This window comes from Dipodascopsis tothii (assembly GCF_038497935.1).
Source record: "Dipodascopsis tothii strain CBS 759.85 unplaced genomic scaffold V1510scaffold_1, whole genome shotgun sequence".
Taxonomy (NCBI): domain Eukaryota; kingdom Fungi; phylum Ascomycota; class Lipomycetes; order Lipomycetales; family Lipomycetaceae; genus Neoaidaea; species Neoaidaea tothii.
In genome coordinates, this window is record NW_027117985.1 from 275,884 (window position 1) to 298,433 (window position 22,550).

At 70.1% G+C, this 22,550-nt stretch overlaps 12 protein-coding genes across 12 annotated transcripts; 6 read left to right on the plus strand and 6 right to left on the minus strand.

Annotated features, from left to right (window-relative positions):
- The first annotated feature begins 1,512 nt into the window (after positions 1 to 1,512).
- On the plus strand, positions 1,513 to 4,484 carry V1510DRAFT_409041 (uncharacterized protein). The gene has a single exon (XM_066932514.1). The coding sequence runs from the start codon at positions 1,675 to 1,677 to the stop codon at positions 4,405 to 4,407; it is 2,733 nt and encodes a 910-aa protein (XP_066791724.1). The 5' UTR covers positions 1,513 to 1,674; the 3' UTR covers positions 4,408 to 4,484.
- V1510DRAFT_409042 (DHBP synthase RibB-like alpha/beta domain-containing protein) lies at positions 4,404 to 6,172 on the minus strand. Its single transcript, XM_066932515.1, has one exon. It carries the CDS (start codon positions 5,787 to 5,789, stop codon positions 4,608 to 4,610), a length of 1,182 nt encoding a protein of 393 aa, XP_066791725.1. The 5' UTR covers positions 5,790 to 6,172; the 3' UTR covers positions 4,404 to 4,607.
- A 4-nt stretch (positions 6,173 to 6,176) lies between these two features.
- Positions 6,177 to 6,923, plus strand: V1510DRAFT_1829 (3-hydroxyanthranilic acid dioxygenase). The gene is made up of 4 exons (XM_066930424.1): positions 6,177 to 6,218; positions 6,252 to 6,358; positions 6,389 to 6,542; positions 6,572 to 6,923. Coding segments are annotated over exons 1-4 (507 nt in total). The 5' UTR covers positions 6,177 to 6,217; the 3' UTR covers positions 6,817 to 6,923.
- Positions 6,924 to 7,965: 1,042 nt separating this feature from the next.
- V1510DRAFT_387831 (uncharacterized protein) lies at positions 7,966 to 9,648 on the plus strand (the record flags this gene model as incomplete). The annotated part of the gene is made up of 1 exon (XM_066931707.1): positions 7,966 to 9,648. One exon carries the CDS (start codon positions 7,966 to 7,968, stop codon positions 9,625 to 9,627), a length of 1,662 nt encoding a protein of 553 aa, XP_066791727.1. The 3' UTR covers positions 9,628 to 9,648.
- Positions 9,648 to 10,792, minus strand: V1510DRAFT_371577 (WD repeat-containing protein 5-like protein; the record flags this gene model as incomplete). The annotated part of the gene is made up of 1 exon (XM_066931482.1): positions 9,648 to 10,792. A coding segment is annotated over exon 1 (906 nt), but the record flags the coding sequence as incomplete, so codon positions are not given.
- On the plus strand, positions 10,741 to 12,241 carry V1510DRAFT_409054 (Endonuclease/exonuclease/phosphatase). Its single transcript, XM_066932516.1, has 2 exons — positions 10,741 to 10,944; positions 10,976 to 12,241. The coding sequence occupies exons 1-2, from the start codon at positions 10,874 to 10,876 to the stop codon at positions 12,162 to 12,164; spliced, it is 1,260 nt and encodes a 419-aa protein (XP_066791729.1). The 5' UTR covers positions 10,741 to 10,873; the 3' UTR covers positions 12,165 to 12,241.
- Positions 12,242 to 12,567: 326 nt separating this feature from the next.
- Positions 12,568 to 13,556, plus strand: V1510DRAFT_409055 (NADP-dependent oxidoreductase domain-containing protein). Its single transcript, XM_066932517.1, has one exon. The coding sequence runs from the start codon at positions 12,589 to 12,591 to the stop codon at positions 13,492 to 13,494; it is 906 nt and encodes a 301-aa protein (XP_066791730.1). The 5' UTR covers positions 12,568 to 12,588; the 3' UTR covers positions 13,495 to 13,556.
- A 212-nt stretch (positions 13,557 to 13,768) lies between these two features.
- Positions 13,769 to 14,904, plus strand: V1510DRAFT_409056 (NADP-dependent oxidoreductase domain-containing protein). The gene has a single exon (XM_066932518.1). It carries the CDS (start codon positions 13,971 to 13,973, stop codon positions 14,877 to 14,879), a length of 909 nt encoding a protein of 302 aa, XP_066791731.1. The 5' UTR covers positions 13,769 to 13,970; the 3' UTR covers positions 14,880 to 14,904.
- A 394-nt stretch (positions 14,905 to 15,298) lies between these two features.
- Positions 15,299 to 16,726, minus strand: V1510DRAFT_371584 (uncharacterized protein; the record flags this gene model as incomplete). The annotated part of the gene is made up of 1 exon (XM_066931483.1): positions 15,299 to 16,726. A coding segment is annotated over exon 1 (1,296 nt), but the record flags the coding sequence as incomplete, so codon positions are not given.
- A 228-nt stretch (positions 16,727 to 16,954) lies between these two features.
- On the minus strand, positions 16,955 to 18,365 carry V1510DRAFT_409058 (altered inheritance of mitochondria protein 6). Its single transcript, XM_066932519.1, has one exon. It carries the CDS (start codon positions 17,935 to 17,937, stop codon positions 17,020 to 17,022), a length of 918 nt encoding a protein of 305 aa, XP_066791733.1. The 5' UTR covers positions 17,938 to 18,365; the 3' UTR covers positions 16,955 to 17,019.
- Positions 18,366 to 18,593: 228 nt separating this feature from the next.
- V1510DRAFT_409059 (putative peptidase family-domain-containing protein) lies at positions 18,594 to 20,841 on the minus strand. Its single transcript, XM_066932520.1, has 2 exons — positions 20,743 to 20,841; positions 18,594 to 20,643 (listed from the first exon to the last, which is right to left on the minus strand). Exons 1-2 carry the CDS (start codon positions 20,743 to 20,745, stop codon positions 18,655 to 18,657), a joined length of 1,992 nt encoding a protein of 663 aa, XP_066791734.1. The 5' UTR covers positions 20,746 to 20,841; the 3' UTR covers positions 18,594 to 18,654.
- Positions 20,842 to 20,970: 129 nt separating this feature from the next.
- On the minus strand, positions 20,971 to 22,069 carry V1510DRAFT_409061 (CRAL-TRIO domain-containing protein). The gene has a single exon (XM_066932521.1). It carries the CDS (start codon positions 21,972 to 21,974, stop codon positions 21,036 to 21,038), a length of 939 nt encoding a protein of 312 aa, XP_066791735.1. The 5' UTR covers positions 21,975 to 22,069; the 3' UTR covers positions 20,971 to 21,035.
- Between the last annotated feature and the right edge of the window lie 481 nt (positions 22,070 to 22,550).

Consider the following 22,550-nt stretch of genomic DNA (forward strand, 5'->3'; position numbering starts at 1 on the left):
GGCGTGTGCTGACGCTAGACGGCGGCGGCGACCGGCGACGACCCCGCAGTCCGGCTGATACGACCAGGCAACGGCCGACAAGGGTTCGGTGTTTGCCGGCACGCGTCTAGCGTGCTGACTGAACAGCTGCTATCTGCGGTCGCCACAATTGTCTAGGCGTTTCCACGTGAAAGTGGCTGTCAGCATTCATAAGCTGAGTGATCTCAGCGGGCGCCTACCGGACTAGGCGGCTGCGCGGCGCGATAAGATACTGGCGGCGGCGCAGCACCGCCGGCGGCCACCGCACTCTACTGGTGGTGCTCTCGATAGGCGACGATGATCGAGGCCCGCCAAGTCCTCCGGTCGACAGGACCAGCGGGGCAGCCGGACGGACGGCGCGCGGGCGCGTAGACATCCTGAGCAGCGCGTCATCGCCGGGAACAGCGACCGCCTTGTCAGACATGCATCCTCCTGCCGACCGCCATCTACCAGATTCGCGAGCCGGCAAGTGACTACGCGGGCCGGCTGTAGACCGCCACGGGCCACGCGAGCAGCCAACGCACCGCCGACCGGCAGACAGCGTGCTGGTTTGCGTCGGCGGTCCGCCGCCCACCATTATAGACAGGCGGGGCTCGCCGCGCTGCAGGTCACCACAATGGGTTGGCGCGCTGCATGACGGTGGTGGCCGGCGTTGTGGCAAGGGCTCGTGCGCGACCCGGCGGCTGCGGGTTTGTGCATGCGGGTACTCGGCCCGTGATGGGTCCGTACAGCCAGCGATCGCCGCCGGGGGAGGGGGGGGACACCAACGGCAACGGCAAACACACTTTCAAGCACGCCGCAGGGACAGGGCCGGCGGTGGTGCGTCAGCAGTCGCCGCTGCCCGGAGGGCCCAGGGACCGCCGCCGGCCGCCGAGATCAACGCTGCCGCGTAGCGTGGGCGCCGCCCTGTGCAACCAGCCGCCAAAGTAGCCCCTGGCGCGCTCAATGGTACCCAGCGATTTAGAGTTTGCCAGCGCTCCACTTGTGCAACGCTGCGCGCCATCAGCCAGTCAGGGCCGGGCTGCCGCGAGCCGACCGGTGCGATCGCTGCCGGCAGGTCCGCTGCGGGTCCGCGGCAGGTCCGTGCTCGGCTGGACCGGGTCCGGCTGTGCGGCTTGCCCGGAGCCAACAACTGCGACAGATCCCCAACGAGACGACTTACCCGGACGGATGCATACGCCGCATAGCGTAACCTAACCTCCAGCAAGGCTGTGCTCACCGTTTCAAATCCCTGTTTTTCGGCAGGCTCTTCTGTCCAGGTCAGATTGTGCGCGCACAGTGGCATCGACTTGTCGACCAGACATCGCATCGCCAGGCCCAACTCCGGCCTCAGGTACAGCAGAGACCAAACTCTCTGCTCCGCTTGCTCAGTTTCGGCAGGGTCCCAGACCCGCCCTCGCAAAGGTATGGCAGAGACGCGCGGCGCAGATAAGCCCGGAATCGGCGACCGAAGGGCGGCGGCGCTCGCAGGCGGCGGTCAGCGGCATGCGGCACGGGCGCGGCCCGGCGGCGCGTGTGGCAATTGCGGTCGCCAACTCCCGGGCGGCGCGGCGCGTGGCAGAGCGTCGAACTGACTGTGACAGGCCCTCGCAGACACGAATCGGCCCCGGCCGTCACGCTTGCTGCAGACCCTATCGACGGCGTGCCAGCTCCAGGATGGACCCGATTCCCCTTGTGACGCTGCAGAATACGCAGCCGACGACGAACTCGCCGTCGGCGACGTACTGCTCGCTCACGGCGAGCGAGACCGCCGCGCGGCTGCGGACGTCGCTTACTGGCGGCATTGAGAGCGCGCAGGATGCGTCGTACCGGCGCAATGTACACGGCGCCAACGAATTGGCCGGCGAGGAGAAGGACTCGATCGTCAAGCGGTTCTTCCAGCAGTTCTACGAGAATCCGCTGATCATCCTGCTGCTGGCCTCGGCCGGCATCTCGTTTCTGATGGGCAACTTCAACGACGCCGTGTCGATCACGGCGGCGATCCTGATCGTCGTCACCGTGGGCTTTGTGCAGGAGTACCGGTCGGAGAAGTCGCTGGAGGCGCTGACCCGACTGGTGCCGCACCATGCGCACATCATCCGCGGACCGCACACGTCGACGGTGATGGCGTCCACGCTGGTGCCCGGTGACCTGGTGACGTTTTCGGTGGGCGACCGGATCCCTGCGGACCTGCGCATCAGCAAGTCCGTTGATCTCGAGATCGACGAGAGCAACCTGACGGGCGAGAACGACCCGGTGGCGAAGCACGCCGAGCCGGTGGACTCGGCTCAGTTCTACCCCGGAATCGTGCCTGTAAACGAGCGCAAGTCGGTGGCGTTCATGGGCACGCTCGTGCGTCACGGCAACGGCTCCGGCATTGTGATCGGCACCGGCAACAACACCGAGTTTGGCGCCGTGTTTGCCATGATGTCGGACATCGCCAAGCCCAAGACGCCGCTGCAGCAGTCGATGGACAAGCTCGGCCAGGACCTGTCGTACATGTCGTTTGCCGTCATCGCCGTGATCTGCATCATCGGCGTGTTCCAGGGCCGGCACTGGCTCGAGATGTTCACGATCGGCGTGTCGCTGGCCGTGGCTGCCATCCCCGAGGGCCTGCCGATCATCGTGACGGTGACGCTGGCGCTGGGCGTGCTGCGCATGGCCAAGCGCCGCGTGATTATGCGCCGGCTGCCGTCGGTCGAGACCCTCGGTTGCGTGAACGTGATCTGCTCGGACAAGACGGGCACGCTGACGATGAACCACATGACCATCTCCAAGCTCTGGACGGCGGAGATGAGCGACCCGACGGAGGTGCGCGACGGCATGGACGCCAAGTCGAACGTGGCCATGCTGACGTCGCTGCTGATTGGGTCGAACTGCAACAACTCGCAGTTCGTGTCGGACGAGGGCAAGTACATCGGCTCGCCGACGGACATTGCGCTGGCCGAGGTCATGGAGAAGTTTGGCCTGGAGGACGTGCGGCCGTCGCGTGTGCGCGTGCAGGAGACGCCGTTCTCGTCGACGCGCAAGTGGATGGGCGTGGCGACCAAGATCAACGACACGTCGGCGGCGACGGTGCACGTCAAGGGTGCGTTTGAGATCGTGCTCAAGTTCTGCACGAGCGTGATGGCGCACGACGGCAAGGCGGTGCCCCTGGACGAGAAGCGGCATGCTGAGATCTTGGCCGCGGCCGAGGGTATGGCCCGCCAGGGCCTGCGCGTGATCGGTTTTGCGACGGCGTCGGGCGAGAGCTCGGCCGAGCCGGCCAACCTGACGTTCACGGGCCTGATGGGCATGTTTGACCCGCCGCGCAAGGACGTGGCCAAGTCGCTGTGGCGCCTGACGCAGGGCGGCGTCAAGATCATCATGATCACGGGCGACTCAGAGGTCACGGCGACGTCGATCGCCAAGAACATTGGCCTGCCGATGTTTGCCGGCGACAAGGCCGTCATGAAGGGCGAGACGCTCGACCAGCTCAGCGAGGAGGAGCTGCAGAACGCGATCTCGTCGGTGACGGTGTTCGCGCGCGCCACGCCCGAGCACAAGCTCAAGATCGTGCGCGCGCTGCAGGGCCGTGGCGACGTCGTGGCCATGACCGGCGACGGCGTGAACGACGCGCCGGCGCTCAAGATGGCCGACATCGGCATCAGCATGGGCATCATGGGCACGGACGTGGCCAAGGAGGCCGCAGACATGATCCTGACCGACGACGACTTCTCGACAATCCTCTCGGCGATCGAGGAGGGCAAGGCCATCTTCTCCAACATCCAGAACTTCATCACGTTCCAGCTGTCGACGTCGATTGCGGCGCTGACGCTGGTCGCGCTGGCGACGACCGTCGGGCTCCCGAACCCGCTCAACGCCATGCAGATCCTGTGGATCAACATCCTCATGGACGGTCCGCCGGCGCAGTCGCTCGGCGTCGAGCCCGTGGACCCGGCCATCATGACGCGGCCGCCGCGCCAGCGCAACGCCAAGATCCTGACCGCCAAGGTGCTCAAGCGGTGCCTGCAGTCGGCCGTCTTCATTGTCATCGGCACCCTGTTTGTGTACCGCCTCGAGATGAAGGACGGCGTGGTCACGTCGCGCGACACCACCATGACCTTCACCTGCTTCGTCTTCTTCGACATGTTCAACGCCCTGGCCTGCCGGTCCGAGGGCAAGTCCGTGTTCAAGATCGGCTTGTTCTCGAACAAGATCTTCAATCTGGCGGTCGCGGGCTCGCTACTCGGCCAGGCCGCGGTCATCTACGTGCCGTTCCTCCAGCGCATCTTCCAGACCGAGGCTCTGGCGCTCAAGGATCTGGCGACACTGGCCTGTCTGACGAGCACCGTGCTCATTGGCGACGAGGTCCGCAAGTTTGTGGTCCGCCGCAAGGCCTGGGCGCAGGGCTACAGCACCAACGTCTAGACATGTAAAATAGCACTCCGGTGGCCGCCAAGCGGCAGTATGTTTGCGGTATGAATAAAGGACTTTTATACACGTCATGCGGGTTACGCGCCCTGTGGGGGCGGCACAGGTAACGGGTAACGGGTAACAGGTGACCCGGTTACGAGGCGGTCCGGCGGCCGGTTGCGGGGGGCCGCGGACAACGCCGCACGGCGTGCGGCTCACGCAGCCTTGACCGTGTGCGTCCCGGCCTCAAAGATCTCCGACGCCGCCTTGCGCAGGCGGTTCATGATGGCCAGGCCCTCGGCCTCGTCGCCGACGCCCTCGACCAGAATCACGTCCGCGCCGCGCTCGTCGATCTCGCGCAGCTTGGCAAACAGGTTGCGCGAGATGTCGGCGCCGGTGCGGCCGAGCTCCTCGGGCCACGTGATGCGGTCACGTGCGGCCGGCGGCCACAGCGCGTAGTCGAACGTCGCCGACGTCAGCAGGCCGATCTTGCGCGCTCCGGCCGGCAGGCTGTCGAGGTAGCGGCCGACGACGGCCGCGCCGCCGTCGGCGCCCGCAGGCTCGCCCACGAACAGCACGACGCGCGCCGTCGGCGAGTAGTGCCGGTACTTCATGCCCGGCGTGCGCACAGCCTCGTTCTTGCCGGCCTCGGTCTTGCGCGCGACGACGACGTCGCGCCAGGCCGGCCCGCCGACCGCGCGGATCTGCTCGACCGACACGCCGCCCGGCCGCAGCACGACCGGCGGCGACACGGTCCCGTCGAGAACGGTGCTCTCGACGCCGACGGTGCACGGCCCGCCGTCGAGGATGAGCGGGATCCGTCCGTCGTGGTCGTGCAGGACGTGGCCGGCGGTCGTGCACGACGGCCGCGTGGACGCGTTGGCCGACGGCGCTGCGATCGGCGTGTTGCTGAGCGCGATCACCGCGCGCGCGACCACGTCCGACGGCATGCGCACGCCGACCGTGTTCTGGCCGGGCGTGCACGCCGGCGACACCACCACGTCGGCCGGGTCGGCCGGCAGCGGCACGATGATCGTCAGCGGCCCCGGCCAGAGCGCGGCCAGCACGGGCTCGTAGATGGCGGGCACGTCCAGCCTGAGCACATCGCGGATCTGCTGCGCCGACGACACATGCACGATCAGCGGGTTGTCGCTCGGCCGGTTCTTGACCCGGAAGATCTGGCGGACGGCGTCGGTCGAGAGCGCCGAGGCGCCGAGTCCGTAGACCGTCTCGGTCGGCACCGCCAGCGGCGCAGAGCCGTCGAGGATGAGGTCCACCGCCCGCTGCAGGTTCTTGGCGGTCTCGGTGGCGGGGTCGATTGTGGGCAGGGCGGCACCGGGCGCGAAGACAATGTCCTCACGCCGCACAGGCAGCACCTCGGTCGTGTACTGGGCCATCGCGGGCAGGCAGACGGCCGGGCGGGCTGGGCGGGCGGTCACGCGGGCGGACAGCAGGCCGCGGGCAGGAGTCGGTCGGCCGGCAAACACAGGCAGGCCAGCGGCAAAACGCAGTCCAGGGGTCCGCAGCAGCAGCCGGACAGGCACAGGCGCTCTCACGGCGAGCGGCGGCGCAGCGCGGGGGACCACGCTGGGCAAGAACCGGAAAACGGCCAAACAGGCCACGGAGATCGCGGCGGGGCGTGGCGCGCGGCAGGCGGCAGCGGCGCAGGCAGCTCGATCGGCTCGTCGAGCTCAGATAGGCGCGCGGGGTGTGCGGGGCGGGGCTGCGTCCGCCGTAGGCCGTCTCGGTCGGTCGGGTCGGCTGAGGTGTGAAATTTTCGATTACAAAGCCGGGCCGGGACGTTCACCGCCGACCACCGACCACCAGTAAGTAGATCCACGGCACCACGCTGACAGCAGTGCTCGCGGCGCCGCTCAACCTGCCGAAATGGCTGGCGCGTAACTCGCACCTGCTCAAGCCACCGATCAACAACTACTGCGTCCACCAGGGCGGCTTCACGGTCATGGTATGTCGCGGCCGATCGCGCTGACGCCAGGTCGTGGGCGGGCCCAACCAGCGCACCGACTACCACATCAACCAGACGCCCGAGTGGTTCTACCAGCACAAGGGCTCGATGCTGCTCAAGGTGGTGGACGACGGCGAGTTCAAGGACGTCCACATCCACGAGGGCGACATGTTTCTGCTGCCAGGTACGTCTCGACCGGCTGTGCTGACCCAGAAAACACGCCGCACAACCCGGTCCGGTTCGCCGACACGGTCGGCATTGTTGTCGAGCAGAAGCGCCCGCCGTCGTTCATCGACAAGCTGCGCTGGTACTGCCCGGGCTGCAAGTCCGTCGTCTTTGAGGACGCCTTCCACTGCACTGATCTGGGCACCCAGATCAAGGCCGCGGTGGAGGCGTTCGGCGCCGACGTCGAGAAGCGCACCTGCAAGAAGTGCGGCACCGTGTGCCAGACCAAGTAATACATGCGCCGCACGCCGTGCGGCTCGGCCTTTCCGGCACCCCGAGTGCCGCTGGAGGCTCACCAAAGAGCGGCTGGGCGGCGGCTCTGCCGAGGGTTGGCCTGGCGGGCCCGGCGGCAGATCTCGGAAGAGACGCTGCTTGCGCGGGCATGCCGGCGCCTGGGATGCGGCTATATGCCGCACGCCGTGCGGCTCGGCCCGCCCGCAAGGCCGCCGCTGCCGGCAGAGGCTAGCGGTGAGCGAGCCTCCGGCGGCGACTCCGTCGAGGGTGGTTGCCCTGTGGGCAAGATTGAATGAGCCTCCGGCGGCGACTCCGTCGAGGCTGGCTGCCCTGCGGGCAGGATGTAGTTTACGCTGAAGCGGCTATATGCCGCGCGCGGTGCGGCTCGGCCCGTCCGCAAGGCCGCCGTTGGCAGCAGAGGCTTCGGTGAGCGAGCTTCCGGCGGCGACTCCGTCGAGGCTGGCTGCCCTGCGGGCAGGATGTAGTTTACGCTGGTGCGGTTATATGCCGCACGCCGTGCGGCTCGGCCCGTCGACAAGGCCGCCGCTGGCAGCAGAAGCTATCGGCGAGCGAGCCTCCGGCGGCGACTCCGTCGAGGCTGGCTGCCCTGCGGGCAGGATGCAGTTCACGCTGGAGCGGCTATATGCTGCACACGGTGCGGCTCATGGCCGACTTGGGGCTGTCTATGAGCCGCACGGTGTGCGGCTTGCGCCGTCCGCAGGGCACCGCTCCTCATCTCCCGGCGGCGGCTCCGGCGACGTTAGCCGCCCTGCGGGCAGAGACCGCGGGTGCGACGTCCGATCCGTACTACAGTTGAGCCGCAGAGCGTGCGGCTCACCGCCGCGTGACGCGTGGTGCGCCGCACAGCCTGCGGCGCACGCGAGCCGCACGGGCCAGGGCGCCGCGCGGTGGCGGCCCACCTGTCAGACAAACAAGGTGTAGCCGCCGCCAGGGGTCGGTCGTGGGACCAAAGTCAAGGCCGGCTCTAGGCCCTGGGCGAGTCAGCACGAGCCGCAGTGGAACCATTGAGTCAAGCGTAGCCGTGTGGGCGGTCTCGGCCTGGGTACGGAGTGGCCCGGAGCAGCCAGCCAATCTGGTGGGTGATAATAGATTTTCCGAAAGTCATCTTCCGAGTCATCGCCAACCCAATGCTCCACCGGTTCGACCATGAGCAAGAAGCAGTCGATAGGAATCATAGGTACGCAAACGAGCGGCCGGCGGCTGAGACAGGTGGCGGCATCTCCGGCCTGGCCACGGCGTACTACCTGGCGCGGCGGGCGCCGGGCGTGCCGGTGACGATCTACGAGGCCAGCAACCGAGTCGGTGGATGGATCCGCAGCGAGCGGCGGCCGGCGGGCGACCAGGCCGTGCTGTTTGAGCGCGGGCCGCGCACTATCCGGCACAACATGAGCACGCCGAGCCTGAACACGCTGGACATGGTACGTGGACCGGCGGATGCGCTGACGCAGATCCTCGACCTGGGCCTGGAGGACGAGCTGCTGACGAGCTCCAAACACTCGGACGCGGCCCGGAACCGGTTCATATACTACGGCGGCCGGCTGAACCGGCTGCCGACGACGGTGGCGGGCGCGGCCGCGGCCGTGCTGACCCGGCCGATCTTCCGCGGCGTGGTGGCCGAGGCCGCCCGCGAGCCGTTCCGGGCGCGCGGCTCGGGCGCGGACGAGAGCGTGGGCAGCTTCTTCCGGCGGCGGTTCGGCGACCGCGTGGCGGACCGGTTCGTGGCCGCCATGGTCCACGGTATCTACGCGGGCGACGCCGACAAGCTGTCGGTGCAGAGCCTCTTTCCGATGCTGCCCGGCATCGAGCGGGGCGCCGGATCGCTGGTCCGGGCCGGTGCGGCACGGCTGCTGCCGAGCGGGCGTAAGGCGGCGGCGGCGGCGGCCGCCGCCGCCGCCGCCCGCCGGCCCAAGGCCGCCACCGCCGTCGACGCCCAGATCCGCCAGGCCGTCGCAGGCTCGGTCGACCGCTACTCGGACGTCTCGGTGTACTCGTTCCGCGACGGCCTCGAGACGCTGCCGCGCGCGCTGGCCGCGCGCGTGGCCCGCGACGGCACGCGCATCCTGACCGAGACGCCCGTGCGGTCGGTCGAGATCGTGCCCGGCAGCGACGGCGGCGCGTACGTGACCACGCCCACCGGCGTGCGGTTTCACTCGCACATCATCAGCGCGGTGCCGGCCCGAGTGCTTGCAGGCATGTCACTCGGCATCCGTGGTCGCGTGGACGACCCGCTGGGCGACCTGGCCGACGAGCTCGACCAAATCCCGGCGATCTCGGCCAACGTGGTCAACCTGTTCTACAGCGGGGACGAGCTGCCGGTGCGCGGGTTCGGGTACCTGCTGCCGCGGCTGGCGGCCGAGGCCAACCCGGAGCAGGCGCTCGGCGTGGTCTTTGACTCGACCGCGATCGAGGCGCAGGACGCCGGGCCGGGCACCAAGCTGACGGTCATGCTCGGCGGGCACCTGTGGGCGGACGGCGGCGAGGTGCGCGACACGGCGACCGCGGTCGCGCGCGCGCGCGCGGTCGTCGCGCGGCACCTCGGCATCACGGCCGAGCCGCTCGCGGCCGAGGCCACGTTCCAGGAGCAGTGCATCCCGCAGTACGTGGTCGGGCACGGCGCGCGGCTGGACCGCATGCGGGCCAAGGTGGCCGCGACCAACGGCCGGCTGGTGCTGGTCGGCGCGTCGTACCGGGGCGTGGCCATCAACAGCTGCATGCTGACCGCGCGCGCCGTGGTCGAGGACTTCGTCAACGGCCGGCCCGTGACCGGTCTCGAACCGTACGGCCTGTAAATAGTATAGCATTACTCAGTGTCCAGCGCCCACAGCCGCACGCGGCCGTCGCCGCCGCCCGCGAGCAGCTGCGGCCGCGTCGGGTGCGGCGCGACCGCAAACACCACGTCCGGCGCCGGCGGCGTCTCGGCCACGACGTTCTTGCTGCCGAGGTCCCACACCACCACCCGGCCGTCCTCGGACCCGATCGCGACCAGCACGGCCCGGCCCGGCCACAGCACAAACTCGGCCGGCGTCGCGTATTTGACGTTGGTGTGGCCGAGCAGCGTCTTGATGCAGCGGCCGCCCACGGCGTCCCACAGCCGCACGCACGAGTCCAGCGTGGCCGACAGCAGGTACTGGCCGTTCGGCGACAGCCGCACGGACGTCACCGGCGCGTTGTTGTCCTCGATCAGCGTCTTCAGGCACTGGCCCGTGGCCGTGTCCCACAGCCGCATCAGCCCGTCGTACGACGCCGAGACGACCATCGATCCGTCCGCGCTGAACACGACCGACGAGACCGGGTCCGAGTGCGCCGGCAGCGTGCGCAGGCACGTGCCGCGCTTGACGTCCCACACCTTGACCGACTCGTCGAACGAGCCCGAGGCCAGGAGGTTGCCCTTGGGCGCGTACGCGACCGCCGTGACGTGGTTCGTGTGGCCGCGCAGCACGCGCGCCTGGCCGAGCGTGGCCGTCTGCCAGATCCGCACCGTTTTGTCGTCTGATCCGGAGGCCACGTAGCCGCTGCACGGCGACCACGCGATGTCGTTGACGCCCTGGACGTGGCCCTCGAGCGTGGCGTCGTACGCGACCGGCTCGGCCAGCCGCCAGAGCTTGACGGCGCCGGCCGCGTCCGCCGTGGCCACCATGGTGCCGTCCGGCGACACCTTGACGGCGGTGATCTTGTCGTGGCCGACGAATTGGCCGGTCTCGCGGAGGACCGCCATGTGTGCGATCGCTCTGGAGGCGAGAGTGCGCAGGGAGGCGACGGGCGGGGTACCGGAGAGCTACCAAGCGGGCTACCAAGCGGCGAGGTTGCGCCTACCAAACAGCGTGCATGTTTGTTGCATGACGTTACCCGGCATCGCCGTGTTGACTGCATCACCGCCGCCCAGCGGTCCGGAACGCGCGGCGCTCCCCGACGAGCTCCAGATCGCGCACCGCCACGGACAGCCACAGACCTCCCGCAGGGGCCCAGCACATCCGGCGGCGTCGCTCCGGTGTCCGCCACTCTAGTCCGTTCCGCGCCGTCCGTACGGCCCCGTCCATGGACCTCGAGATGGGAGAGGTAGCTCCCGACGCGAGCGCCGGCATCCGGCTGCTCAGTCTCAACTGCTGGTGCGTATGCCCGCGGCGGCGCTGACCGCAGGGGCCTCAAGTATGTCTCCAAAGTGCGCGAGCCGCGGCTGCGGTACATCGCCGAGCAGATCGCGCAGTCGTCGGCCGACGTGGTGGCGCTGCAGGAGTGCTGGGTGGCCAGCGACTACGCGTACCTGCGCAGCCGCACGGCCGCCAAGTTCCCCTACGGCAAGCACTTCAGCTCGGGCATGCTGGCCGGGTCCGGCCTCGTGATCCTGTCGCGGTTCCGCATGACGGACGCGGCCATGCGCCCGTACATGATCAACGGCCGGCCGTCGGCCTTCTTCCGCGGCGACTGGTACGTCGGCAAGGGCGTGGCGTCGGCGGTGCTGCAGCACCCGTCCGGCGCCGAGATCGAGGTCTTCAACACGCACATGCACGCGCCGTACGGCCCCGGCGACGCCTCGTACGTGTGCCACCGCACGACGCAGGCGTGGGAGCTGGCGCGGTACATCCGCACGTCGGTCGCGCTCGGCCGCGTCGTGCTCGCCGTCGGCGACTTCAACTCGCGCCCGGGCTCGCTCACGTACCGGCTGCTGACCGAGCGCGGCGGCCTGGCCGACTCGTGGGACACGCACCAGGCCGTGCGCGGCGGCGCCAAGCCGCCGGCGGGCGAGCCGGCGCTGCACGACGCGTACGTGGGCTCGCTGACGCCGGAGCAGCAGATCGCCGAGCTCGGCGTGACGTGCGACTCGCAGCTCAACACCTGGCGCGCCTCGCGCGAGCGCGACGAGGCCTGCCGGCTGGACTACTGCTTCCACAGCCCGGGCACGTCGGCGGTCGTCGGCCACGCGGTGGTGTTCACCGAGACGGTGCCGACCCTGGGGGTGTCGCCGTCGGACCACTTCGGCGTCCAGGTCGACCTGGCCCTGACCAAGGAGGCCGCGCGCGCGCCGGCCCCGGTCGACCCGGGCCTGTACGACGGCGTGCTGGCGACGATCGCCGAGTACCGGCCGACGTCGGACGCGCAGGCGTCGTGGCGGCTGCGCCACTTTTTCGCGTCGCTGGTCGCCGTGGCCGCCCTGCTCATCGGCGTGTTCTGGATCGACCACGGCTGGGGCGGGTTCATCATTGCGCTGGCGGCCGTGCTCGTGGCCGTCACCGGCGTGGTCGACGGGCTGATGGGCTTCCTGTTTGGCCGCTTCGAGCGCCGCGCGCTGGACGAGGTTGCGGACGAGGTGGCCATCGTCAGGGGCTGATGTAGCTAGCAATGCACGCCTACAGACTGCTGCGCGGGCGGCGGGGGCGCGCCGCACGCCGTGCGGCGCGGCGGTGCCCACCCGCGCCGCGCGCCGTGCGGCTCGCCGCACCGCCGCGCCCCAGCCACGCAGCCACCGGCTATACAACGGCCCGCTGCCGGCGCCGCCGGCCCGCGCGCGCGCCACGGCAGGCACGGCTGAGCGTGCACGGTGCCCGCGTGCGCGACTCAGTCCCCCGCGGGGTGCTGTCACGTCGCCGCGAGTCTCTTTTGGTGGCCCACCCTACCGCTTCGGTGGTATCGGCGCCGACGGCGGACGCGGCTGGCACACGTCCGAGCGCCAAGGCCCTGACTAAGCTCCGGGCTATATAACTGTCCGAGCGGCACCACGCGGGGGTCAGACGCAAGCGTACGCACAATTGACAATGGTCGGAACCAGCACAGTCTTCCATCTGACCGGCGGGCTGGCCCTGCCTGCCGTCGGCCTGGGCACGTCGGACGCCACCGACCCCGCCGCGATCAAGAAGGCAATCGAGCTCGGCTATCGGCACATCGACACCGCGTTCTTCTACAAGAACGAGGCCGAGGTCGGCCAGGCCATCCGCGAGAGCGGGGTCCCCCGCGAACAGCTCGTGGTGACCACGAAGGTGTGGGGGACGTACCACTCGCGTGTGGCCGAGGCCCTTGAGCTGTCGCTGGCCAACCTCGGTCTGGACTACGTCGACCTGTACCTGATGCACTGGCCGGTGCCGCTCAACCCGAAGGGCACGCCGGCCGACTGGCCGGTGCGTGCCGACGGCTCGGCCGACGTCGAGAAGGACTGGGACTTCGTCAAGACCTGGGCGGCCATGCAGGAGCTGGTCGCGCAGAAGAAGGTGCGCGCGATTGGCGTGTGCAACTTCTCAACGGTGAACCTCGAGAAGCTGCTGGCCGCGCCGACGACCACCATCGTCCCGGCCGTGAACCAGGTCGAGCTGCACCCGTACCTGCCGCAGCGCAAGCTGCTCGAGTACTGCAGCGCCAAGGGCATCGTGCTGACGGCGTACTCGCCGCTGGGCTCGACCGACGCGCCGCTGCTGGCGGAGCCGGTCATTGTCGACATCGCTGCGCGGCTCGGCAAGACCCCGGCGCAGGTCGCGCTGTCGTGGGCGGTGACGCGCGGCATCGCCGTGATCCCCAAGTCGGTCAACGCGGCGCGCCAGCTCAACAACCTGGACGACTTTGTCATGGCGCCGGCGGACGTGGCCGCGATCGACGCCATCTCGCTGACCAAGAAGCTGCGGGTGATCACACCCGACTTCGGCGAGGAGCTGTTCCACGACGACGACTAGGTGCGGCCCCGCCGCGTAGATAGCCAATCGGCCAATAGATGATGTCATTGTTCTGCCTGCCGTCTGTCTTGCCCGAGTCGGAAGCGTATCCTACCGAGTCGGCCCGCGCTAGCTGCACGCTAGCGTGGCGCAAGCGCTAGTGCCGGAAACACCGGCGTTACCGAGGGCGCGGCGCTCGGCAGCCGGGCCGACGGCCCTGAGGCGCCGCACGCTGTGCGGCGCGGCTGTACGCCGAGGGGCGCGGCCGCCGCCGCAGGCCGTGCGGCGCGGCCCCCGCTCGATCGAACCCCGTAGTCGGACCGGTGCCGGCAATAACGCGCGCCGCCGTCCGCGTCGGCACTTGCCTGATCAGACAGCGCCGCCGCGGGGGAGGGCGGCGGCAGACTAATCTGGCGGGCGGCGCCGCGCCAGCGCGGCCGCACTATAAGAGCCACACGGCCGGCTCTACCAAGCGACACTCACACGCTACACTCGCAATGGTCGGCACTGGCAGAACTCTTCTCCTCAACACGGGCGCGCGCCTGCCCGCGATCGGGCTGGGCACGTACGAGGCCCGCGACGTCGCGTCCATCAAGAAGGGCATCGAGCTGGGCTACCGCCAGATCGACACGGCGATGTACTACCTGAACGAGGCCGAGGTCGGGCAGGCGGTCCGCGAGTGCGGCGTGCCGCGCGAGGAGCTGTTTGTGACGACCAAGCTGTGGTGCACGTTCCACTCGCGCGTGCGCGAGAGCTTCGAGAGCTCGATGGAGAAGCTGGGGCTGGAGTACATCGACCTGTTCATGATGCACTGGCCCACGGCGCTGAACCCGAACGGCAACCACCCGTACGAGCCGACGCTGCCCGACGGCTCGTCCGACATCCAGAAGGACTGGGACTTCATCAAGACGTGGGCCGACATGCAGAAGCTGCTCGACACCGGCCGCGTGCGCGCGATCGGCGTGTCCAACTTCTCGACGGTGAACCTGGACAAGCTGCTGGCCGCGCCGACGACGACCGTCGTCCCGGCCGTGAACCAGGTCGAGCTGCACCCGTACCTGCCGCAGTTCAAGCTGCTGAACTACTGCAAGGAGAAGGGCATTGTGCTGACGGGCTACTCGCCGCTGGGCTCGGTCAGCGCGCCGCTGCTGCAAGAGAAGGTCGTGATCGAGATGGCCGAGCGGCTGGGCAAGACGCCGGCGCAGGTGATCCTGTCGTGGGCGGTGACGCGCGGCACGTCCGTGATCCCCAAGTCGGTCAACCCGCAGCGCCAGCTGAGCAACCTGGACGACTTTGTCATGGCCCCGGAGGACATGGCCCTGATCGACGACATCTCGAAGACGACGCAGAAGCGGATCGTGACGTCGAGCTGGGGCCAGGGCACGTTCCACGACGACGAGTTTTAGGTAGAGAATGCAGATGTATTGCTTAGACCGCGAGGGCCTGCCCGGCGCCGGGGCGCCGGGATGTGTTTTTCCGGCGCCGCACGGGGTGCGGCGCCGGCCGTGGCGCGCGCCGCATGCCGTGCGGCGCGCCCGCCCGCCGCCGCGCCGCACCCCGTGCGGCGCCCTGGCCCGTGCGCCCGCTACCGCGCCCGCCGGTCCCCCGCCGCCAGCCACGACGCCACGCTCGCCGTCGACACCAGCTGCCGGTAGAACTCGGTCGTGTCGTCCCGGAACAGGCCCGGCTCCGGCTGCAGGCCCGACCCCCGCACGACCCGCAGCTGCGGGTTGGCCGACTTGGGCGCCGGCGCGGCCTCCAGCGCCGCGATGAACTCCACCGGCACAAACCGCCGCCGGCGCCGCAGCAGGCCCGCCAGCGGCGCCCGCGGCGCCCGCGCCACCATCGCCGCGTACCGGCTGACCGGCGCCAGCAGCCGCAGCGTCAGCGCGGCAAAGTGCGTCCGCACAAACGCGTCCACGCGCGCCGGCGGCGACCCGTCTGTCAGCATCTCGCCCAGCGCCCGCAGAAACGTGCGGTCGCGGGCCAGGAACCGGCGGCCGGCGACCCGGTTGCGTCGCCGCCGCAGCGCGTGCAGCGGGTACAGCAGGTCGACCGCGTAGTCCGGGCCGTTCGTGGACGGCACGGCCGAGTCCAGCACAATCACCGGCAGGCTGACGCGCATGCTCGAGCGCTGCGGCCCCGTCGCGTGCACGATGGGCGCGTCCGCCCCGGCCTGGTCGGCCACCAGCGGGTTGGTGAACCCGACCACGCACGCGCCGACGCCGCCCGGCACCAGCCGCTCGAGCAGGCCCCGGCTGTCGCTCTGCAGAGTCACGTACTCGGCCACCTCGCCCCCGTAGATCATCGGCAGGATCAGCTCCGGCACCGCCGCAGCCAGCGCACTGCACACGGCCGGCGTCTCGGCGTAGACGCCGACCGGCAGGCCGAGCAGCGTCCGCTCAAAGAGCACGTAGAGGTCGTTGAGGTCGCGCAGCGCCCGCGCCATCGCGCCCCAGTCCGACGTATGGCCGTTGAGCGCGACCACCGTCGCCGGCGACGGCCCGCCGGCCTGCACGGCGTCGGCGCCAGCGTCCACGAGCAACTCGCGGCCCATGAACCCGAGCCCGACGGCCGTGCCCGGCGTCGGCGGCGGCGGCCAAGCCGCGATCTGCTGGACCGCGCTCTGCAGCAGCAGCACGGTCTCGGCCGCCGTCAGCCCGGCCGCGCTCGCCGCCACCGCGCGCACACACGCCTCGAACAGCAGCGGGAACGCGTGCTGCGACAGCAGCGTCAGCGCGCGCTGCGCGTACGCCCGCGGCCGCCGGGCGTCCTTTTGCTGCTGGAAGACCGTGTAGCCGAACAACGTCCGGTCCGGCTCGCGAGCCCGGTCCCGCCGGCGGCGCGGGTCGCTGCGCTCGCCGCCGACCCGGAACCGGTGGAAGGCCTCGATGGCAGACGCGCCCAGGCTGTGCTCCGGGAACGAGCCGAAGCACACTGCCCGCAGTGTGGGCTCCGGCAGGCTGACGGGCGGGTATATGCAGGCGAAATCGGGCCCGACGTTGACGTCAAAGTCCAGCAGGCACAGACACACGATCCAGCGGCCGGGGTCGCCGCCGGCATGGGCGAACGCGTCCGGGTACCGCGCTGCCTGCTTGTCGTAGACGTCGCTGAAGTTCATTGTCGTGGGGAAGCTGGGAGCGTGACAAAGACCTTAGGTGGGTCCGCACCGTTGCGACCGCCCAGACGGCTACACACGCCGAAACGGCCGGCGGCCGGGACGGCGGCCGGCGGCTGCCTAGCGGCGGCGGATGCCCGGGCGGTGGAGTGGCGTGGCGCGTGGTTGGCGCGGGACGGGCGATGGCGTGGCGGACGGCGGCGGCACCGAGAAGACCTCGGACAGCCGCCGGCAGCCCCCGGGGTGCGCGCAGCCGGCGCAGGCCGCTGTCGGCCGGCCGGCCGGCCGCGGCCCCGTCTGCAGCCCCGCCGAGGCGTCCGCGGCGGCTGTCGCCGGCCGCGCGCGGCCGGCGGGCAGCCCAGCCAAGATCGAAATCGTTACATTGCTCTATATAGTCTATCTGCCGGCAGCGCACAGCGGCACCGCGCCTAGGCCAGAGTCGAGGCCCACTGGAGGTCGTCGGCGTTGAAGAAGTCGGACGACAGGTCAATGAGCTGGCGCGCAAGCGAGTTGCGCAGGCGGACGGGCCACCACGGCACGTCCCAGAAGCGGGTGTAGATGCCCTTCTCGTGGGCGCCGTCAATGAGCTCCTTGATCAGCGCCAGCTGGGTCAGGTTCATGCCCGACGGGGCCAGGTCGCCGACAATCGAGCGGAAGCCGCCCGAGGCGATCGGGCTCGTCAGGGACGAGTAGCCCGTGAGGTTGGCGACGGGCGCGTCCACAAAGTAGTCGCGGGTGGACTTGGACAGGACCTGGTCGGCCGGGGTGTTGCCGGTGCCGATGACGGTGACCGGGCCCGAGGTGAAGGTCGTGCCGTTGACGCTCGACAGGTAGCCGAGGTCGCGCAGGGGCTGGAGGGCCTCCAGCACGTAGGGCCACGTGGCGTTGCCCTCGGTCTTGAGGTCGACAAAGAGGTACAGGGTCTTGGTCGAGTCGGTGTCGAAGACGCCGTTGGGGGTGGCCTGGTCGGCCGTGAAGGCATTGACCGGGTTGGCCTGGGTGAGCAGGTCAACGAGGGGGTCGATGTAGAGCGACGCGAACGTGCGGGCGCTGGTCAGGGCGGCCTCGTGGTGGCCCACGAAGAGCGTGCCGTTGTAGAGCCAGACGTCGGCCTCGACGGACTGGACGCCGTACGACAGCGCGGTGTACAGGGGGATGTCGCGCCAGTAGTCGTTGTGCGAGTGGATCTGCTTGACAAAGATGTTGCGCGTCAGGTCCGACGAGTACAGCGACGGCAGGGCGCCCTCCTTCGAGAGGATGACCTGGTCGATGGGGGTGGCCTGCGCGGCCGGCACGATGGCGCCGAGCGCGATCAGGGCGAGGAGGAGCTTCTTGGCAGAGAACATTGTGTCTTGGCTGTCTCGGCGGCGCGCGCGCGCTCTTTATACCCCGGCGCCAGGGCAGCTGATCCGCGCGTGGCCGGCCATACACACGCGGGGGCGCGGCCACGCGGGCACATGGCGGCGGCGCACTTAAGCGTAGAATAAGCATACTGCGGCCGGGACACGTTCCTCGCTAGCGGTCGGGCCCTGGCCGGCCTAGCCTGGACGGCTCCACCGGCTCGGCGGGGCTTGACGGCTGCCCGGAACGCGCCGGCGCACGCGTCCGGCGTGCCAAGACCGCGGCCTGGCCAGTCGTCACCGGGGCGTGACGGCGTGCCTGGCTGAGGACGCGCGATAGCCGACAGCCGGCTGCCGGTACCCGCTGTCGCGAACGCCATCCGGTCTGGCTGCGCCCGCCAGCGAGTCAGCGCGCGGCTGCCCGCCAGCCTGACCAACGGCCGGCCGGAGCGGCCCCGAGCCGAGGCCGCGGCCCGGGCGGGATGGCGGCCGGCCCCGGCGACACATGCCTGCGTGGCCGGGTCGTGGTTGGCCCTGAGAAGTCCCAACGGAGCCGAGCGGCTAGCCGGAAGCGGGGAGGCGGCGCAGCGGGGAGCGCTAGCGGACGATCGCGCCGCAGGGCGTGCGGCGCTAGCGCGCCGCAGCCGGTGCGGCGCGCGCGCCCGGCCGTCACGCCGCACGTCATGCGGCTCGTCACCCGTCCCCCGCCGTCACCGCCCGCGCTCACGCATACACCATCCCCAGCCGTGTGACAACCTGCCCCACACTGCCGTAGATGCCGATAAGCGAGTACCCCGTCGGCGGCATCAGCTCGCTCGGCCCGCCGCCCGTCGCGTTGCCGTACATCGGGCTCCGCTTGATGTTGGTCACCAGCTGGACCGCGTCCAGCCACGCGCCCGACCGCAGCGCCAGGCCCACCAGCGTCTCGGCCGGCTCGAGCGTGAAGTCGGACGGCGAGCCGCCGCGGTTGCCAAACATGGCGCTCCCGCTGTCGTAGAAGAACTCCAGGCCGTCCACGGCGGCGCCGTGGTACACGCGCACGCGCACGATCCGCCGGAACAGCACGCGGTGCGTCGTGTCGTTGGCGTCGACCGACTGCGGCATGACCGAGTAGAACGCCTGGCGGGCGCCGATGTCCACGCGCGACCGCGCCAGCGCCGCCGAGAAGTCGTCCACGTCGAGCTGCTGCTGGCCCAGCGCCAGGATCGACAGCTTCAGCGGCGCGGACCCCCGCTGGAACTCGGCCGGCAGCAGCGACCGCAGCTCCTGCTCGTACAGGAAGATCTCGTGCTTGGGGCCGTCCGGGTACTCGAGGTGCGCCCGGCACGAGCCGCCCACGTGGATCTCGATCAGGTAGATGCCCGTCTTGCTCGCCGCAATCGCCCCGTTCTCGACCGGCAGCAGCGCCGGCTTGGCCGCCGGCACCAGCGGCTCCGGCGGCAGCCGGAACATCGGGTGGCACCGGAACCGCAGCAGGTCCAGGCGGTGCCAGCCGCACTCGTCCTGGGCCATCCAGACCTGCGACGGCACGCGCGGGTCGCGCACGATGAACGACCGGTGCAGGACCACGTACGCGCGCAGCATGATGCCGTCCGGCTGGTGCGGGCACCCGAGCAGGTGGCCGACCTCGTGCATCATGGCGCCGAGGCCGATGTCGGCGGCCTCCTGGTACGTGCGGGTCTGACCCGCGTCGTCGGCGACCTCGGCGTGGCTGACCCGGGTCGTATCGGAGAACGCGGGTACGACCTGCTCGACACACGCCGGCCACGCGTACGTCAGGTGCGACCCGAAGATCGCCAGCTTGATGTGCCCCGACCCGCCGCCCAGCGCCGCGTGACCCGTCACCAGCGGCCGCGACGCGTCCCAGTGTGCGTCCAGAAACAGCACGGCCACGTGGACGTCCTCGCCGCCCGGCGTCGGCGCGAACGGCCCGCCCTGCTTGCGCAGCGCGTCCAGCGCGATGTCAAACAGCCCGCCGGCGTCCGACGCCTGCGGGTTCTGCTGCGCGCGGTTCGGGTCGCGGATCTCGGCCACCGTCCGCTCCGACCGCACCACGTGCACCTTGGCCGTCGTGCGCTTGGACGCGTCCCGGTTCGATAGCGTGTCCACGTTCCAGCCCTCCTCGAGCCGGAACGTGCGCCGGCCCATGCCCGCCCGCGACATCTGCTCGCCCGTGAAGGCCTGCCAGAGATAGCCGGCCATGCGCAGTTTGCGCGCGGCCGTGTCGAGGTTGTTGGGCTCCTGCGCGCGCCGCGCGGCCGGTGCGTCGAACTCGAGCGCCGAGTCGCGCCCGACGACGATCGCCAGGTACAGCGGCGGGTTCTGCAGCAGCGGCAGGTAGTTGAGCGTGATATCCGTCGACAGCGAGACGCCGTTGCCGCCCGTCGGCGGCGCGTACGTGAACCGCAGGTTGTTCTCGCCCGGGCTCAGGTGCACCAGCGCCTTGAAGTACCCGTTCGCGACCGGGAACGTCTGGGGCGGGAAGCTGGCGATGTGGTGGTGGACCGTGATCCAGCTGTCGAATCGGCGGTCCTGCGGGCCGGCGGTGCCGTGCACCAGCAACAGCCGCTGGTGCACCGTGTTTTTGTCCGAGACGTTGTAGAACCGCGGCGCGTCCGCCGAGGGCGTCGGGCGCGTGCGCAGCGGCGGCGTGGGCGCGTGCGGCACGGGCGGATGCTCGGTCGCGTAGTACGTCGTCGATCGATTGGCCATCTGCAGTCAGCGCTGGGTCGGGCGCAGCTGGCGGACGGCCAGAGGCCTGGGCCCGCCGCCGCCGGGCGGCCGGCCGCCGGCCGAGCGCGCTGGACTCACCATCGGGCTGCTGGCTCGGGAATCGGCGATGAAGCGACGGCGGGACGGAAGGGAGGTGTATAAAGCACCCAGCCACGGCGCGGCTTGGCGCTGTGGCGCAGCAGCCGGCGGCCGTGCCGCCAAGCGCCGCAGCGTCAGCAGCTCCACCGGCAGCAGCGGCGCAGCAGGCGCAGCCGGCGCCGCCGCAGCCAGCAGGCCAGCGCGTCGCCACCGTCCCCGCTACGGGTCTAAAGCATACGAGTCTATTGTTACATGCCGAGTCGACAACAAAACTTTTGGGCCGGCGGCCGCCGCTAGGCGTAGTCCATGCGGTCGTAGATGGTGCGCGCACGCAGGTACGGGTCCAGTTCGATGTAGTTCCGGCGCAGGTCCGTCGCCAGCGCGTTGCGGCGGGCGACCAGGCCCGGCTGGTCGTGGGCCAGGATCCAGTCCCAGGTCGAGTGCTCGTACTGGGTGACGATCTGCTGGCGGGCGCTCTTGAGTGTGGCGCGGGTGGCGGCGTCCTCAAGCTTGTCGTTCTCGTGCGCCAGCGGCTCGATGTAGTTGTAGGACCACTTGCGGGGCCCGCCGAGCTCGGCCAGGATCGACGACGACTCGATGTGCTGGGCGAGGTCCTCGGGCGAGCGCGCGAACGAGATCTTGGAGGCCACGACCGGGTCCAGCCAGCCCTTGACAACCTTCCAGATGCCCTGGAAGATCCACGGGGCCTTGTAGATGATGGCGACGCCGAGCGACTCGGGGTAGTGGGCCTCGAAGCACTTGATCATGAACTTGACGGGCGCGTAGTCCATGTTGGCGAGCGAGAACTGGCTGAGGTCGATGATGACGGCCGCGGTGTCGACCGGGTCCTTGAGGCACAGCCGCGCGGTCTCGATCATGTAGACCGTGAACCGCTCGAGGGCCTCGGCGTTCTGGTCGCCGGGCTTGTGCAGGCGCGCGCGCACGATGACGACCGGCCGGTGCTTGAGGTCGCGCCCAGCGATGATGGACTTGCCCATGCGCACCTGCTTGAGGAAGCCCTCGTCGCGCTCGCGCGCGGCCGCGCCCTCGCCGCGGAACACCAGGTTCTCGACGTCCATCTCGCGCAGCCGCCAGTGCATGGTCGAGACCATCATGACCAGCGCCTTGGACGTGTCCCACTTGCGGGCGCGCAGGAACCGCAGCAGCAGCCCGTCCGGGTGGTCGGCCTTGACCATGTCCCAGAACGCCACGCGCAGCTCCTCGGCCGACATCTCGGCGAGGGCCTTGCGGAACGCGTCCGACTGGCCGTACTTGTCCTCGTCGAGCGCCACGGCCGCGCCCGCCGCGGGTGCGCGCGGCGGCGGCGCCTCGCGGTCTTTCTTGCGGATGAACCCCAGCCGCTTCTTCTTCTTGCCCTCGGTGTCGGCCGTCGTGGCCGTTCCCGTCGTAGCCAGCGACGCGTGCGTCGGCGCGCGCGCCAGCTCCGCGCCCGCCGGCGGCGCCACGCCGAACGTCTTGAGCGTCAGTGCCCAGAATTCGCGCAGCTTGGCGTCCTGCTCCGCCGTCAGCCCGCCCGGCCGGCCCGCCACCGCCTGCGCCGGCAGCTCGTACGGCGGGTAGAGCGCCTCGAACATCTCCGCGGCGGGGTACGACCCCGGCCGCGCCCGTGGCGCCTTGCTGCCGTTGGTGCCGCCGTTCGCGCCGTTCGCGCCGTTCGCGCCGCTCGCGCCCTCGCGCCCATACTCGTCGTCGAACGACGACCTTGCCGTCACGAACGAGTACACCGACGACGCCGAAGACCCCGACATCTTGCCGGTCTCGTTCACGTCCACCACCGAAAGAAGCAC